Source organism: Phocoena phocoena, chromosome 14 (assembly GCF_963924675.1).
Source record: "Phocoena phocoena chromosome 14, mPhoPho1.1, whole genome shotgun sequence".
Lineage (NCBI taxonomy): Eukaryota > Metazoa > Chordata > Mammalia > Artiodactyla > Phocoenidae > Phocoena > Phocoena phocoena.
In genome coordinates, this window is record NC_089232.1 from 8,890,346 (window position 1) to 8,909,074 (window position 18,729).

The window sequence follows — 18,729 nt, forward strand, 5'->3', positions numbered from 1 at the left end:
ATTAGTTACTCATGATGCCTAATTAAAAATCAGTTCTCCAAAAAAAAGAAAAAAATCAGTTCTCCAGAAGAGTAGGATGTGGGTTTTAACTGATGGCAGGACTGGCGGAGGACAAAGAGGAATAATGTGTAAATGGCCCAAATCAACGCCAGACATGGGGTAGGGGCTCAACCGGTATTTGTTGAGTGTGAGCCTGAGGGCCAAGGCCCTCCAAAGCACGTGCACACGGACGTTCACACGCAATCAGGGACAGATCCATTCGCAAAGCAAAACGTGGCGAATCATAACCATGGATGGGGGTTACGAGCGGAGTGCTCCCAACACACAAGGCCTGTAGCGTCTCAACTTTAAAAAGAACCGAAGTGCTAGGACGACCAGGTCTGGAATCGAATCTTGACACCGCCCCCTTCTGTCCGTATGCCTTTGGCAAGTGACCCTTTCCCCCGGGGCCTTGGTGTCCTCATCTGTAAAATGGACACCATCGTGCCCAGATAAGGATTCAGCGATTTACTGAATTTACTAAGGGTCAGCGTGGGGAGGCAAGCCGTTGCTAGCGGGAGCCAGGGCTGGTGCCGGGAGCGCGCCTGCGAGGCCGCCTGCAACCTCTGGGGGCGCGCACATGGTGCGCACGTGGAGGGAGTTGCGCACGCGGCCCGGAGGCTGGGCGGGCAGGGAGCAGCGGTCCCGGAAGCTGTTACTACAGGTCAGTGGCTTGCTGGGGTCGACCTTGAGGCGCTGCGAGGCCACCGCAGTCCAGGAGGTAGGGACCCGCGCCTGTCCCCGGCCGGCCCGCCGGTCCTGCGTCCTCCACCCCCACCATCTTGGAGTCCTGTGCCCGCTCCCTTTCCCCGCTAGCCGGCCCTGTCCCCTCCCACCCTCCCGGGCCTCCTGAGCCCTGCTCTGCCTGCCCTTCGTGACGAGGGCTCCCTGTGCCGACTTCCTCCCGCAACTCAGGGAGTAGGCCGGCCAGCTCCGTTTTACAGGTGAGGAAACTGAGGCTGAAGGTCCTCGAGAGGTGCATGGTGGCCACACAGTAACTTCCCCCCTGGGACTCTGGTCGGTCCCAAGCCCCGTGTCGGTCAGCTGTCCTCCCGTCTTGTACTTTCATGGATTTCTTTGTTCCACGTGTGCATTTGCGTTTGACTCTGATCTGAGCACAGGGATGGCCCGGATGAAGACAGGCCAGGCCCTCCTCTCCCCGGGTGGCACAGTCACCAAGGCATGGTTCGCTTTGTTGCAGTGGAGATTTCTTCAAGCCAATTTGGAATTGGTTTGTGTTTTGATTGATTTGGTGGTTTGTTGTTGTTTGCGCGTTTGTTTTTCATGTTCCCCAGGGCACAAAGGGTCGCTGTCGTTTTTCTTTCCAGAAAGGCTGTCTGTTCCCGCCCCTGCCCAGTCTGATGGATGTGTGGTTTATGATACTGGAGACTGTTTGGCTTTTCTTTGTGGATAAAACTCATCTTGTTTCATCTTTCAAATAGTGAGCTGAGTCCTTGCTGACCAGAGCCTCTGCCCTCACTAACATTCCTGAGCTATTAAATATTTGTTTAAAGGGACAGACATAAAGCATGGTGTTAGGAATAAGGCATCTTGAAGAAATGGTCTTCATAAGAGCACAATAGTTGTAATATTCTGAGTTGATCTTGGATCTTAATGTATCAAGGCTCAAAGCACTATGGAGTCCGTAATTATTTGGCCTGGTGGTCACACTTTAAGACAGATTCTTTTATTTTTCTTGTAGCCTGGAAAGTAGAAGAACAAAAAAGAGAGGTGATGTGTTGAAATCAAATGTGAGACCGTGGTGAAGAATGGGAGAGGCTGGGGACGGAGGCTGATAAAGGCTTTGGACTTGGGTTTGCAGGACTTGGGGTCCTGCAGTGGGGTACGTTTGACAGATGGAGCCCCAGTCCCTGGGCTGCGCTGGGGAGGTGGGAACATGGCCGGACCAGGGAGCCGTGCTCTAAGATGGTCTCCTTAATGTGGAAAGAATTGAGTGAGATTGAGGAGGAACAGGCCTTGGATGGTTGGGTGTTGCGGGCTTGCGGGGGAGACAGCGGAAGAAATAAAGTTTAGACGATAAGTGTGTCTCCCCATTTGACTGGAGCAGGGCCTTGACATCATCGCTTTTGTCCCCTCCTGTGTTCCCGTCTCGACACCTAGCACACAGCGCTCGGATCCTGTCAGACTAACCAGAATTATCGTTTTTAATTGGTTCTAGGATGCATCTTTGCTCACGTTTTAACAGCTCGATGTTGAGCTGGGTCCCACAGTGGACGGTGTCTTCCTCTGTGCCGTCGTTCATTCGGCAGCTTTTTGTCTTTCTTAGTTGCACAGGAAGTCACAGTGCTCTTAAAATGTTAGCTCTGATGAATTGCAGGTTTCAGAGTTGGAGACTCAGGCAGAAAAGATGACCTGTTATCAGACTGTGTTTCTCTACTGTGGCTCATTTCTTCTTCTTTGAAAATGCTAATGTTTTCAAGGAACTCAAGGGAGGGGGTTGGTCAAAGCCAAGAACAACAGGTACAAGTAAGAAAAATGTACTACTTTGTGGGTTGGAGAGGGAAGAAACAGCTGGTGGAGTGTCTTCTTTGCAGGGAAAATTGGACTGCTGTATAACCACTGGCAGAGCAATACCTTTGAGGGGCACGTGCTTTACGGCAACCAGCCTTAGCTGCCCGCTGAGCAGGCAGCCCTAGCCCATAAGCCTGCTCATGACCAGCCAATCTGAACACACCTTTTGGGACAGTGGGGCCCAGGCTCCATCATCCACTGGAGTCTTGGTGACCCCGGGTCTGTCTCTTGGCAGACACCTCCCACTGCTGCAAGTTCAAGGGCAGAGGCCCTATCTTTCCCTTCCTTGGTATCCCAGGGCTCAGCACAAGACCTGACACATCAGAGATGCTAAATTGGGTTTTGCTGAGCAGAACTGTACTGGACAAGTTGGGGCAAGTTGTCTTTCTGGTGCCTACGTCAGTCTTCATCTCGTAGGAGTCGTGTTCTAGGTCAAGGTTCCGATTCACGGCCCTCAGTCCTCCCTGCAGCTGCTTCGTGAGTTACTGGTTTTGTGAGCTAACCTGGACACTGTCTTTCTCTCCAGCCCCCATCTCTCTTATTTCTAACTCTTGGCTTTCAGAATGAGCTTTTGGGACCTAGTCCTCTTATAAATTAGGGCCTGTTTCTATGTCAGCTCTCTTGGTGACATTGCTCCCAGGGAGCCTGACTGGTTAAGCTGCGACATAGCGGGATCCCAGCTGGTGCAGCAGGTCGTCTGTGCTGGGTTTGGTGTTTAAACAGGTGAGCAGGTCTCAGCCTGGGGAGAGCTACAGAGGTGAGAATCTCCTAGAAACACAGTCTGTAGTTCGCCTTCTGCTTTGTCTCCAGAGAAGACACAAGCTGGACCCGGGGGACCTCAGGATCCGCCAGCCTTGACGTCTGCTTCCCACCCCTGCCCTGGCTGACTTATATGCTCCTTCTAGAATGAGATGCTTTGAGCATGCAAAACGTCTTTTCTCGGCCTGCATCAAGATTGTCTGCGGGTGGTTTGTACAGAATCGGAGACTTTTAGGAGAGCTGTTCTCTCTCTTCTTTGGCTGCCTCTCAGGCCTTCAGGGGAGGGTCACACTTTGCCTGAGAATGTAGCCACTGCCGGTGCCACCACCAGTTTGCCAGTTTTATTCTTTTAATCTTTGAAGGTGACTCTGGGGATGTTTCTGTGGTAAAAATCTAGTGATCTTCCAGGCTTCCATTTGATTTGTGAGAAGTACTGATTATCACTGTAAGATTTTTGCAAAATTTGAAGTTATTAAAAGCAAACAAAAACTAGTTTTCAACCATTCCCATAAAAATTGTTTCAGGCAAGAATCATCAATGGATGCGAAAGCTAGGAAATGAAAGTATGATGAGAAACAGGACGATTACATAGTCTCAAAGCATCTTCCCATAAGATGTTAATTAATTACAAAGGGAAAATTGTAATATTATGGTGGATAAACCTGGCAGATACCACCTTCGCCAGGTGATGAAAGTTAGCAACGTCAGTAATGGGACAAACTGACATCTGTGCCTTCGAATATGAGGCTCTGAGAAGGGCTCAGCGTCACATCTGTGTGTTCCTGCCCCAAACATATAACCTGAACCCAGTTGTGAGGAAACATCACACAAACCCAAGTGTACAGAATCTACCAAGTAACTAGCCAATACTCTTCAACAGTGTCAAGATCACATATTTACACACACACACACACACACACACACACACACACATGCACATACATTAGAGAGAGGTAACGATAAAGCAAGTATAATGCAGTGTTAACATTTGAGAAAGTTGGATGAAGGGCATGTGGAATTCTTTGTGTTATTTTTATAATGTTTTGTAAGTCTGAAATTATTTCAAAATAAAAAACAGAGAAGACTGGTTCTCACAGTTCTTTCCAGAAAGAATTATAGATGTGGGAACTATAGATGTATTATAGATAAAATATGCTATATGTTTTTGGCAGGGAGAGCTTGACAAATCTAAATGTTTTTCATAGTGTGGTAGCATCCAAGTTTTGTGTATCCTGGTAGATATCTGACATAAAAGAGTGTTTATGTCCTTCAAAAGCATGTACAAGAATATTCATAGCAACCTTATTATTCATAATACCTTGAAATAAGAAACAACCTAATCGTCTATCAAAAGGAGAGTGGGTAAAGAAGTTGTGATGGGGACTTCCCTGATGGTCCAGTGGGTAAGACTCTGCACTCCCAGTGCAGGGGGGCGCAGGTTCGATCCCTGGTCGGGGAACTAGATCCCGCATGCGTGCCGCAACTAACAGTGTGCATGCCGCAACTAAGAAGCCCACGTGCCACAACGAAGATCCCGTGTGCTGCAACTAAGACCCGGTGCAGCCAAGATAAATAATAAATAAATAAATATTAAAAAAAGAAGTTGTGATGTATTTATATGGAGTACTATACAGTAACGAAGATGAACGAACAGCAGCAACATGCAACAACATGGATGAATCTCAATGTTTATCAACATTAATGTTCAGCAAAATATAATCAGACCCAGAAGAGTACCAAATGTATGATTCTGTGTATCTAAAGTTCCAAAACAGGCAAAGTAATTGATGGTGATAGAGGCAACGTATTGTTATCTTTGGGGTTATTGACTGAAGGAGGTATGAGAGATCCTTGTAGGGTGTGAGAAGTGTTCAGTGTTTTGATCTGGGTGGTAGTTACATATATGTATATAAAATCATCAAGCTCAATACTTACGATTTGTGCACCTTATCTAAGTTATACACCAACAACAATTTAAATGTATCTTGTGTGGATTACAGATCCAAATAGGAATTGTAAATAACAGAAAGTCGACATATGAGGATATGTTTGTGACTTTGAGATAGAGGAAAATTTAAGAAACAGGATGGGGGCTTCCCTGGTGGCGCAGTGGTTGAGAGTCCGCCTGCCGATGCAGGGGACACGGGTTCGTGCCCCGGTCCGGGAGGATCCCACATGCCGCGGAGCGGCTAGGACTGTGAGCCATGGCCGCTGAGCCTGCGCGTCCGGAGCCTGTGCTCCGCAACGGGAGAGGCCACAACAGTGGGAGGCCCGCGTAACGCAAAAAAAAAAAAAAAAAAAAAAAAAAAAAAAAAAAAAAAAAAAAAAAAAAGAAACAGGATGCAGGATGTGCTAAATGTAGAAGACACTGTTGATAAATTAGTCTACGTTAAACTTACAGACTTCTCTTAAACACACCATTAAGAGAGTGAAAAGACAAGCCATCTAGTGGGAGAAAATATTTGCAGCACATATAACTGACAGAGGGTTCGCCTTGAGAATATATGAAGAATGCCTCCAGATGAAGAAATTTTGAAAAAGACAACTCAATAGGAAAATGGGCAACAGGTACTTTATAAAAGAAGATATCCAGGAGGACAATGCAATAGGAAAATTTGCTCCATCTCATGATAATTGGGGAAGTACAAATTGAACAATGCAATGAGAAACTCGTACACACCTCCTAGGATGGTAAACATTGAGAAGACTGACATTCTCAAGTGTTGGCAAGGGTAGAATGAGGGGAACTGATAAATGGCTGATAGGAGGGTAAATTCATCCTACCACTTTGAAACCGTTTGGCCTTTGCTACCACAAGTGGACATAACTATTTCGTGACCCACCAATTCGACACCTAGGTGCGTTCCCAACAGAAATGCATGATGTGACTGGGTGTGTGGGGTGGCTCTGTGTGTACAAAAGGCAAGTATAACAGCGTTCATGGAAGCTTTATTCATAGTCAGAAACCGGAAACAACAAAGATATCCACCAATAGTAGAAGAGTTGAGCCTGTATACAGAACACTACAGAGCAGTGAAAACAAACGTGCACAAACAACACTGACCAAAAGAAGCCAGACCCAGAAGAATCCATGCTGTGCGATTCATTTACGCATTATTCAAAAAACAGGCGAGACGAATCTATGGAAGTCCTGCCTTTTGAGCAGAGGGGAGGGGTCCTGACTGGGAAGCAGTGTGAGGGGGACCCTGGGGTGCTGGTATATGCTATTTTTTGGACTTAGGTCATGGTTGCCTGGGTGTGTTCACTTGGTGAAAATTCATCAAGCTGTATTCTTACCCTGGTTCCCTTTTCTGCATGTATATTGTCCTTTAAAGTTGATTAATGTGATTTGTACCTGGTGTCGTGATGTTTGGTATACTGCATGTCACAATGGGCTGAACTGTGTCTCCCCCGCAGATTCTTGCGTTGAAGCCCTTACGCTCAATGTGATGGTATTTGGAGATGGGGCCTTGGGAGGTAACTAGGGTTAGGTTAGGTCATGAGGGTGGGGCCCATGCCGGGATTAACATCCTTAGAAGAGAAAGAGACCACAGTGCACACACAGGCTCGCTTTCTACCCGCTCCCATCCTGTGAGTGCACAAAAGAAAGATCGAGAGAGATGGCAGCCTCCCGTGAGGCACAAGAAAAGGCCTCAGAATATAACCTACCAGCCAGCACCTGGGTCTGGGACTGCCAGCCTTCAGAGCTGTGAGAAATAGATCTGTGGTTTAAGCACCCCCCAGCCTATGGTATTTTGTTAAGGCAGCCCAAGCCGACGTATAAGTGTACGATAGCATCGACTAGTTTTCTGAGCTTCCTTCTGGGCTGGGCCCTGGGCTAGGCACTGGGGTAGGGAGATAAGACTCCGTCTGTGCGCTCAGGTGACGCAGGAAGAGCTGGGACTCTCCAGTGTGGTGATGAGGGTGCAGAGGAGGGGCTGAGAGACCGTGCAGCTTCCTCACTCAGCAAGGACAGCCACCCACCTAGCCCACCTCACCATGCTCCCGCCCTGCGCTCCATCTGAGCCCTGAACTGTTGAGCTGTCATGGACCAGAGCGTGCTGCTTGTCACGATCTTGAAATTGGAACAGCAAAAGCCATCGACTCTGGACTGGAACAAAGGCTGTGCTGTTTTTCCTAAACGTAGTGGGCTCCGCATTGTTAGGAAGACACAGAAAGCACTTGTGCTCAGAAAAGAAACCGATTTAAAAAGGAGAACACAGCCTCTCCTCCCACCCCCTCACCCCTCCCACCCCCGTTGCACGCAGCTTTTTCTGCATGGATTTGGTCTCATTATATCAGCGGTTTCTGATTCTTTTTATATTTTATCATCTCCATGGACTTCTGCTCACCAAAGCATTTGCTTGGTTTAGGCAAATGTTCTAGACTCAGCTTTGCACTAAGAACCTCAAATAAAAGTGTTTTTGAAAAGAGTAGCTGTAATTGCCCCCCAAATTCCCAGAAGGCGTTATCATTCACATAGGATATTTCTGGAAGATTTTAGTGATACTTTTTATTCTTTGGTTTTCTTTTCCTTCTTGCTTCTTGATCAGCATCTACAATGTGAACGGCTTTGACCGTGTTTCCCAGCTTCCTGTTACTGAAGTCCTCTGCCCTCTCAGAATCTTCAACTTCATCGACAGCGGTGACCTTTAGTTTTACTCTCCTTGTACTTACTTTCTTTTTAAAAAAAGTTTTACTGAGATAAAATTCACATACCACACAACTCACCCGTTCAAAGAGTATAGTTCATAGAGCTGTGCAACCATCGCCACAGTCAATCTTAGACGTTTTCGTCACCCCAAAAGAAACCCAGCATCCCTGAGCTCTCACCCCACCTTCCCTCCTCTCTCCCAGCCCTAAGCAACTAGGAATCTGCTTTGTGTCTCTATGACTTGCCTATTCTGGACACTTCGTCTAAATGGAACCCACAACATGTGCTCCTATGAGTCTGGCTTCTTTGCTTCCTATGATGTATTTGAGGTCCATCCATGTCATAGCGTGTCTCAGTACTTCATTCCTTTTCATGGCTAACAGTATCCATGATATGGATACTGCACATTTTGTTGATCCACTCAATCAATGACTCATGGGCACTTCGGCTGTTTCCACTTTTTGGCTGCTGTGGACATCTGTGTGCGAGATGTTGTGTGGACAAATGTTTTCATTTCTCTCGTGTACATACCTGGGGATGCTTTTGTTCGGTCATGTGGTACCTCTGTGTTTAATCATTTGAGGAACTTACAGGCTCTTTTCCAAAGCCCTTTTCCATGTATTATCAGTAAGCAAAGGGAATCTTTTATTGCTCTTTGACTTCTGCAGAATTTTGAAGTTTTACTCCTGACCAACTTTGCAGTTTGTCTGTTAAAATGCTTCCATGGGGGCTTCCCTGGTGGCGCAGTGGTTGAGAGTCTGCTTGCTGATGCAGGGGACACGGGTTCGTGCCCGGTCCTGGAGGATCCCACATGCCGCGGAGCGGCTGGGCCCGTGAGCCACGGCCGCTGAGCCTGCGCGTCCGGAGCCTGTGCTCCGCAACGGGAGAGGCCACAACAGTGAGAGGCCCGTGTACCGCAAAATAATAATAAAAATAAATAAATAAATAAATAAAATGCTTCCATGAAAAAGCTGGAGGTGTCATCAGCATGCTTAGACCTTCGCCCCACATATGTCTCATCCTCTGTGAGCACTGCTGGGGGGATCCAGGTCTTAGTCCCCAGTTTTCTCAGGAATGGAGACATTTTCCACTAGATGCATTGTTACTTATGGACCAAACAGCTTTTCAGATATTCTGGCTATAAGAGCAATTTTTTTTTTTTTTGCTGGTGTTTACCTGTGTCATCTCACATATTACACCACTGAGAGTTCAGATAGAAGACTGCTCACAGGTTTTGTTTGCCTGAGCTGATGTCTGGGCTGTCCACTGTGACCATGCTGATGTCATGGCCATATTGGCAGTTAAATGGTGTCCGAATCAAGAACATGGGGAAGACCTGGGACTTTCAGTATCATCCTTTCTGATACACATCGAGAATTTACAGCATTTTTAGAGGCCTCTACTCCCGGCCTCCACCTTGCACAGAGCTCAAATGCACGTAAATTGTGATCCCCTAAAATTCATATGTTGAAGTCCTAACCCCCAGCACCTCACAATGTGACTGTATTTGGAGATAAGGTCTTTAAAGAGGTCATTAAGGTTAAATGAGGTCATTGAGAGTGGGCCCTAATCCAATATGACTGGGGTCCTTAGAAGAAGAGGAGCTTAGGACACAGGCATACAGAGGAGAAACCATGTGGATGACACAGGGAGGAGAGAGCCACGTGCAAGCCAAGGAGACGGGTTCAGAAGAAACCAACCCTGCAGACACCTTGATCTTTGACACCTAGCCTCACAGAATTGTGAAATAAATGTCTGTTGTTTGAACCCCCCCCGTCTGTGCTACTTGTTACAGCAGCCCAAGCTGACTAATACATGCACCATGATGCTCCTTCACCCCGACACCCTGCCTGCTCTCTTGTCCTGCGGGCCTGATGGACAACTGCTCTCCTATTTCCCAGACCGTATCCGCTGCTTGGCTCATCCTGAAGCCTCCATTCTGGCTCCCTTTCCACTGGGCCCCACCCTCGTCCTTCTTGTTTCCCCAGGGCCAAAGGGGCCTCCTAGGTAGAAGGCACACCATGGCCCAAGTATCACCCCACAGCAGGAGGAAAAAATGCCACCAGGGGGCTCCTATCAAGACTTGAACCCCCGCCGCTCCCACTTCTCCTTTACAAGGGGAAGTTCAGTGATTTCTTAGCACTTGCCAGGGTTCCCATTGAGGGCAGAACTGGGAAGGCCAACAGTGGACACCTTATATACAGAGATGGCTTAGGTTATCCCAGAAGCATTTTCATTTCATTTAACAGAATTTGTATGTTGTGTTTTCCTCCAGATGATTGCTAATGTGGAAATAATTTTATATGTTGAAAAGTCTCAATATTTGCTAAGTGGAAGCTGGTGTTATTTGTTAAGTTAGGTTTATGGAGGTATAACTTACATCCAGTAAAATTTACCCTTTCTAGATGTGCAGGTCCATGAGCTTTGACAATGGTATGTAGTTTTGGAGGAACCACCACCACAGTCGCGATAGAGAATATTTTCATCACCTTCTAAAGATGCCTCATGTGTGAACCTTTGCCCAGCAATGGCTTCTGAGCAGAGGAGGTTACACGATTTAGTTGACGCTTAGGAAGGTTGAATCAGAAGCAATTTTCAAGAAGGACTGGGAGGAAGAGTGATTATTTTTTAAGGCAGAAAAACTAGAAAAAAAATCCCAGTGGCAAGTGGGAGGATGGGCAATCCTGGGCAACACCTCCTGAAGGCCCAAAGGAGGGCAGGATGTCAGAACCAGGACAGGATGATTTTTAGTGCCATCCTTATCTCACTGGTCCCCTAAAGGCTTCTGATGCTGCCCTCCAGTGCTTAGATAGGCACAAATTTAGAACATTTTATTATTTAAACAATTTTGCAAAAAATTACAGCCGTAACTCCTTCATTTAATATGGTTATTTCATATTTCTGTAATTTTTTTCTTTTTCTTATACTTTTCTTTTTAATTTATTTTTAGCTGCATTGGGTCTTCATTGCTGCATGCTGGCTTTCTCTAGTTGCAGCGAGTGGGGGCTGCTCTTCTTTGCGGTATACAGGCTTCTCATTGCAGTGGCTTCTCTTGTTGCAGAGCACGGGCTCTAGGCTTACGGGCTTCAGTAGTTGTGGCACGTGGGCTCAGTAGTTGTGGCTCGCGGGCTCTAGAGCGCAGGCTCAGTAGTTGTGGTGCATGGGCTTAGTCACTCTGTGGCATGTGGGATCTTCCCAGAGCAGGGCTCAAACCCGTGTCCCCTGCATTGGCAGGGGGATTCTTAACCACTGCGCCACCGGGGAAGTTCTGGTTTTTTTCTTTTTAATTCATGACTTCTACCAAGTTGTGTTGACCTCCACTTACCTGACATTATTTTGCATACACTTTTCCCCCATGTATAATTTATATATTTATTTATCTTTTATTGTGGTAAAATATACATAAGACTTACCATTTTAACCATTTTAAAGTGTATAATACAGTGGCATTTGGTACACTCGCGGTGTTGTGCAAGTGTTAGCGCTGTCTAGTTCTAGAGCATTTTCATGATCCAAAGAGGAAGGCTTACGCATTAAGTAGTCACTCCTCATTCCTCCTCCCCTCCCCCCACCTCCCACAGCACCTGGCAACCACTAGTCTACTTTCTGTCTCTGTGGATTTGCTTACTCTGGGCATTTCATATGTAGAGAATCATATATATGATTCTTTTGTGTCTGTCTTCTTTCACTTAGCATAACGTTTTTGAGGTTTATCCATTGTTATAGCGTGTATCAGTGCTTCATTCCTTGTTGTGGCTCGATAATATTCCATTGTGTGGATATACCACATTTTGTTTATCCATTCAGTAGTTGATAGGCATTTGCATTATTTCCGCCTTTCGGCTATGTGAAGAGTGCTACTGGGAACATTCACGTGCAAGGATTTGTCTGAGAACCTGTGTTCACTCCTTTTGGGTATATACTTAGGAGTGGAATTCCTGAGTCATTTGGTGATTCGTATGGTAATTCTATCGTTAACTAACTGACGAACTGCCAACCTGTCTTCCACAGTGGCTGTACCATTTTACGTTCACAACAGCAATGTATGAGGGTTCCAATTTCTCCAGTCGTCACCAACGCTAGTTATTTTTTGTTTTTGTTTTTGGTGATAGACATCCTGGTGGGTGTGAAGTAGCATTTCATTATGTTTTTGATGAACACTTCCCTAATAAAGTGACTGTTAGCATTGAACATCTTCTCATGTGCTGGTTGGCCCTCTGTGTATCCTCTTTTGAAAATGCCTATTCAAGTCTTCTGCTTATTTTTTCATTGGATTTTTTACCTTTTTGTTGCTAAGTTGTAAGAGTTCTCCATATATTCTGGATCCTAGACCCTAATCAAAGAAATGATTTGCAAATATTTTGTCACATTCTGTAGGTTGTCCTTTTATTTTCTTGACAATATCCTTTGAAGTGCAAAATGTTAAATTTTGATGAAATCCTATTTTATGTATTTTTTCTTTTGTTGCCTATGCTGTTGATGTCTTATCTTAAGAAACCATTGCCAAATCTGAAGCCATGAAGACTTACCCCTATGTTTTCCTCTGAGTCATATGGTTTTAGTGCTTCTGTTTAGGTTGTTCATCTATTTTGAATTAATTACTGTGTATAAGTGTCTGGTGAGACAAGGGTCCAGTGTCATTCTTTTGAATGTGGATGTCCAGTTGCCTAGCACCATTTGTTGAAAAGACTCTTCTTTCTCCGTTGAATGTTCTTGGCATCTTTATTGAAAATCAGTTGACCATAGATGTATGTGTTTATTTCTGGAACTCAGTTCTACTCCTTTGGTATATATATATATATATATATGTATATATATATATATATATATATCCATATAGTTAAAGAGTTTGTTTTACTTCTATGTATTCGTGAAATTTCTTCTGTCATTTATTTCTAGTTTCTATTGTGAGAGGGAAAGATACTTTATATGAATTCAGTATTTTAAAATGTATTGAGACTTGTTTTCTGGCCTAACAGATAATTTATCCTGAAGAAATTCTACGTGTATTTGCAAAGAATGTACATTGTGCTGTTGCAGGGTGAAGGGTTCTGTGTCCGTCTGGTTATGTTTAGTTGGTTTATAGTGTTGCTCAAGTCCTCTGTTCTCGTTTGATCTTCCATATAATTTCATTGTTGAAAGTAGGATATTGAAGCCTTCAGCGATTATTTTATAATTATTTCTCCCTTCGGCTCCGTCATTTTGCATCACATAGTTTGGAGCTCTGTTTTTCGGTGCATATATGTTTATAATTGTTATATGTTCTTGATGACTGACCCTTATATCAATGGATAATGGCTTGCTTTGTCTCATAGCAATTTTTGACTTAACATCTATTTTTTCTGATGCTAATATAGCCACTCCGGGTCTCTTTGGGTTTCTATTTACGTGGAGTATCTTTTCCGTCCTTTCACTTTCAATCTATTTGTATCATTAGATGTAAAGTGAATCTCTTGTAGATGGCACGTAGTTGGATCCTGTTTTTTTAGTCCATTTTGCCAGTATCTGCCTTTTGATTTGAGAATTTACTCCATTTATGTTTAAACTAATTACTGATAAGGAAGAATTTCTGCCACTTTACTGTTTGTTTCTTATACATCTTACGTCTTTTTTTGTTTCTCAGTTCATCCATTACTGCCTTCTTTTGTGTTTAACTGATTTTCTTTGTAGTGTGTGATTTTGATTCCCTCCTCATTTTTCCTTTTCTATATATTTTGCAGTTATTTTGTTAGTAGTGACACTGGAGATTATAATATATATCTTAAATTTATTACAGACTTGTTTGAATTAGTACCAACCTAGCTTCAATAGTATACAAAAACTCCGCTCCTATACAACTCCATCCCTCCTCTTTATGTTTTTATTGGCACAAATTACATCTTTAAACATTGTGTGTTTATTAACATATATGTATGATATTTCTTTTTTAAGTGTTTTTCTTTTTTTACAATTGTATTAAGATATAATTGACATATGCCATTTTATAAGTCTAAAGTGTACAGCATAATGATTTGACTTACGTACATCATGAAATGATTACCACAATAGGTTTGTATAATATTGTTTTATGCAATATTTCATACAGGTTTAAAAACTGTTGATGTCTTTACACTTGCCCATCATGTCCTTGAAATGAGAGGTCAGATCAAGCCTCCTTCACCTCAGCAACTTGATCTTTGTGGTACGTGTGCTGAGTCCTTGGGGTGGAGCTGGAGGGGGAGTTCCTTCCTGGGCACCCAGGGGCCCAGGACCTCCTCTAGAGCACTTAGCTCTCTTCTGGAGGCTCGCCTCACCTGACAGGTGGTTCCTTCCAGGATAAAACGCCCAGTGGTGTGCAGATGGCCAGGCCCGAGAAGGCTGTGCTAGCCAGTCCTTGGAGAGAAGGTAGGTGTCTCTCCCCTGTGCAGGTAGAGCCTTTCTGACGTTTGGGGCCACGAGGGAGTGGAAAACGCACAGTTGAGGGACTCCCCTTGCATGCTGCCCACAGCAGTCCCAAGCCACCCCTCTCCTCAGCCAGTGTGGTGCCGTGGCTGGGATGATGGCGGGCAGGTGGGGACACTGCAGGACTCTGTCCCGTCCACAGGGGTTCAGGCAGCCGCCGCCAGGCCCATCCTCTTGCCCGACCTGAAGAGCAGCTGCCTCGACCACCCCCTGCACCAGGGGCTCCTGCACCCCACGCGGCGCCTTTGCAGCCCCTCCTCTGCTCCAGCTCCCAAGTCGCCGAAGAAGCCCAAGATGCAGGCCGATGGTGACATGTTCCCCAGCGACTGGAGCCCACCGCCCGTGGAGTTCCTGAAGCCAAGGGCCCTGCTGGCTGACAGCGGGGCCCCAGCCCAGAGGCAGGCAGGCACGGCGGGGCCTCGGGGCCTGAGGAGACTGGCCCACCAGCTGCCCGAGGAGTCAAAGCAGGAGCCCCAGGACCCAGACCCCGTGGGGGGTCTGGCCTCACTGGAGGAGCCGTTCTGGAGCACGGCAGGCACCAGCCCAAAGGCTGCAGCGCCACGGGTGGACGCCCACACCTCGGTGAGCCAGGAACTGCCCCTTGGCCTCCTCTCCTTGCCGCCCCTCTTCATCCACCTCTCCTTAGTCACCCCCAAGCCACCGCTTTTTGGCTATCCTCCTCAGCCACACCCCAGCTGCCCTCCTTCGGCCACCTCGCCTTGACTGTCCCTCCTTGGCCACACACACCCCGCCACCTCTCCCCAGCCCCTGGGCCTTCGTGCCTGGGAGCTTGGGCCCCCAAGGCTGGGCTGCATCTCTCCCTTTATTTCTGCTCCTAACTCCTGCTAATAAAAATGCCTGGGGTGGTGCCGTATTTGATGCCGCCCCTGTGTGGGTCCCATCAAGGCTTTTGCAGCTGTGGTTGGGATCATGGGTCTGGGCGAGGTCAGGCACAAAGCCTCAGGCTAACTGTGGTCCAGCGACCTGGGATTCCGAAGTGGAAATTTCAGTGATGAACTTTAAGCCGGGAATAAACTGTGGTTGCTGGGAAGATTGTGGGGACATTTGAGTGCCCATAGATCCAGGAAATTTATTCTAAGAATAGGATTTATTTGTTTGTAATAGCTCAAGATTGCCAATAACCAAAATGCCAATCACTAGGGAACTAATAAATTATGTTCTAATCATAAATCAGAATACCATGGAACTGTTTTTTTTTAAAACAAACAAACAAAAAAACTATCCCTTTAGTATTGATGTGGAATGACCCTGAAGACATATTGTTAACTGAAAATCAGCAAAGTGCAGAATAGGGGGTGTAGCGTGCTACCACCCGTGTTGAAGGAGAGAGTCTATGATGTATTACTGTTTGCTTGTCTGTGCGTAAAGTATCTCGGCACAGCCAGCAGTAAACACGGGGAGGGACCTGGGCGGCTGGGGATGGAGGTGAGCGAGTGAATGTATTGCCTGTTCAGAAAAGTAAACAAAATAAGTAAAGGGCTTCACGTAGCTTCAGTTTTACTCTTTTTCCCTCTGTCTCTGTCTTCCTCTTTCTTGCCCATTCCCATGTGGCTTCTCCAGAATGCCTCTGGGGACTCCGAGTGCTACGTCAACAGCTTGGATTACTTACTGCAGGAGAAGAGGTGAGTGGGGAGGGTCCATCATGGGGGTCTTCATTTCTGTGGGGTTGGCAGTAATTTCATGGGTTTGTCCTCAGAGACTCAGAGCAAATTCCTCTCAGGATAAAGCAGTCTACCCCCGCCATCAGCATGCCTCCTGAGTGCCCTGTGTGCCCTGGTGAATAACGAGTGTGCAGAACAGTAGCGGGTCAAAGGGCAGCACCTCTGAGGCAGAGAGCCCCGGATCCTCACCACGCACAGAGCCCTCGTTCCAGTTCTGTCCCCACCTCGGCGCTATTCTGCCCAGTTCATGCTAGTTTAGGGCTTGCTCAGCTCCCACTGAGCGAAGCGGAAGAAGCACACTGCTTTGATACCGAGGCGCACAGCCTGACCATCGACTCGACGGTGACGGAGGTGGAGTGGGAGGGGTGGGGGGTAAGGTGCCAGCTTCTCCTGCGCCCTGCCCCGCGCCGCCACCCGAGCACGCTTTGCTCGTCATTCCGTAGCGCTTGGTCTAGTTCACCTGCCCTCCCCCTGGGATTATGGTGAGCACGTCTCACGTGGAAGTTGGTTTCTAAAGGCAAAAGTCACATCCCATCAGAACTGGAAATCCCTTAGGGAGGCGGAGGTGGGGATGGAAACCAACCCCGGTGCTCTTTCTTTACTGGAAAGCAAGTGCCATGGCTGGCTTGCACTGAGGGCCCATTTAGTGGTGAAGACACTAGAATCCCGCTCCTCCATTGGCCTCGAGGACCGGGGCAGCTGGGACGCAGCGGACTTCACCCCCGGGCTTGCGCTTTGATGCGCGGGAACGCGTTGCCCACAGGCTTATTCTTGTGTTCTCATCCCTTCTCCGGTGTTCTTTTTGCTCGGTGTGTGCACTCACTTTGCGGAAGTTAAGAGGCGGTGCTGTTGTCTGATGCTTGGGTTCTTGTCGGAATGACATCTCACTGGTCTCTGTTTTTCCCAATTCCCAGCCCACGTTCTTGCCCGCAAGAGGGGGTTAAATACACGAGTGGGATGAATGATTGTTTTCTCTCCTGTGTCTATTCCTGACCCCACCCCAGAGTCATCTTCCTCCTCTGGGCTCTTAATAGCCCATGACTTTTGTTGTTTAACTCCTTTACCTGAGTATATTTTTTCCTAACCAGAGGGTAAGTTAGGGAAGGGGCCATGTCTGTACGTTTGCACGATATCCAGCTGTAAATATATTAGATACTCAGTAGTGTCAGCAGGAAAGTGAACACGCGTGGGGAACTACCCGCTCCTCAATGCCTTGCATGGGAAGGTTCCTGCTCTGCCCTGTGCCCTGTGCCAGGCACTGGATATACAGATATGATGGTGAGCCCCACTCACCTGGAATTGGACGCAATGATTCTAGTGTTTCCCGTGCTGTAAAGCTGCTATGGAGGGGCCTGGAATAGTGGCATCTAACTTAGCCTGAGAGTCAGGACAGGTTCCCCAGGGGGGATCCTTGTCCTTGGACCTTGGAGGATAAGAGTTGGGAGGGCAGCAGGAGTGACCACACATGTAAAGGCAGGAAGGACAGACCGTGCCTCTCCTGGCTGGCTAGGACTGGAATTCTCAGTGGCAGAGTGTGGGGAGTGGACAGAACAGGAGATGCAGCTGAGATGTGAACGGGAGCCTCGTGAATACAGGGTCGAGTCGTGGGAGAATTTTAAGCAGGTCCTGATGTGTTTTGCCATGTGTTAAAGAGAGTGCGCTCAGGCTGCGTTATAGAGAATGGATGGGAAGCATGAGGGGGGAATAGGGTGAATGGTGATGAGACGGGGCCTTGGGGAGCTCCCGTGGGACCTGCTGCCCTGGGTGGCTGGGGCCTGTGTAGGGAAGAGGAATTGAGAATTAGGTGCACGATGTTGGGAGGACCGGCCACATTTGGCTGGAAATCATCCATCTAGTGGCTGGCTCAAAGGATCTGAACCCAACACAGGCTGGGCTGGAGGCGAAACCTTTGAGAACCGAGGACCAGTGGGCAAAGCCAGGGTGAGCGCCCTGGACAGCTGGAGGGAACAAGGACGCAGAAGGCCAGGCAGGGACTGGTGCCCCCTTTTGGGGTTTGCGTGTGCTCAGGGCAGGCGGTGAGGGAGCCGGGCTCCAGCAAGATGATGGTCGGCACACAGGGCCTCTGGTGGGGCCCATTGAAAAGGGAAGTGAGGGCTTCCCTGGTGGCACAGTGGTTGAGAGTCCGCCTGCCGGTGCAGGGGACACGGGTTCGTGCCCCGGTCCGGGAAGATCCCACATGCCGTGGAGCGGCTGGGCCCGTGAGCCATGGCCGCTGATCCTGTGCGTCCGGAGCCTGTGCTCTGCAACGGGAGAGGCCACAGCAGTGAGAGGCCCACGTACTGCAAAAAAAAAAAAAGAAAGAAAAGGGAAGTGAGGTGCTCAGGCCTGGAGGGAGAAAATGGACTCAGGGGCGGGGCAGGGCAGGTACAGTAGGGAAGGAGCAGGCCCTGGGGGGCTGCCACTTGGGGCTGGAGAGGCAGGCCCGGGGGAGCCATGGGCACAGGGGCTGCTCCTGGTCAGTGTGGCTGGACCCGGGAGGAGCAGAAGGGCTAGGCCCTGTCCCTGGTGTCTTAAAGAGTGAGCAGGTGCCAGAACAAAGTACACGAATAAAGGTGCGTTTGAAGTTGTGTAGCGTAAATTGTCTTCTTTCAGGCAGCACAA

The 18,729-nt window shown here is 47.5% G+C and overlaps 1 protein-coding gene across 1 annotated transcript in view; it reads left to right on the top strand.

Moving 5' to 3' along the window:
• The first annotated feature begins 619 nt into the window (after positions 1-619).
• FAM178B (family with sequence similarity 178 member B) overlaps positions 620-18,729 on the top strand; it is a 96,112-nt gene continuing 78,002 nt past the window's right edge. Inside the window, 4 exon segments of the mRNA XM_065891622.1 lie at positions 620-760; positions 14,299-14,368; positions 14,568-14,989; positions 16,007-16,068. Coding sequence (XP_065747694.1) covers positions 620-760; positions 14,299-14,368; positions 14,568-14,989; positions 16,007-16,068 — 695 coding nt within the window.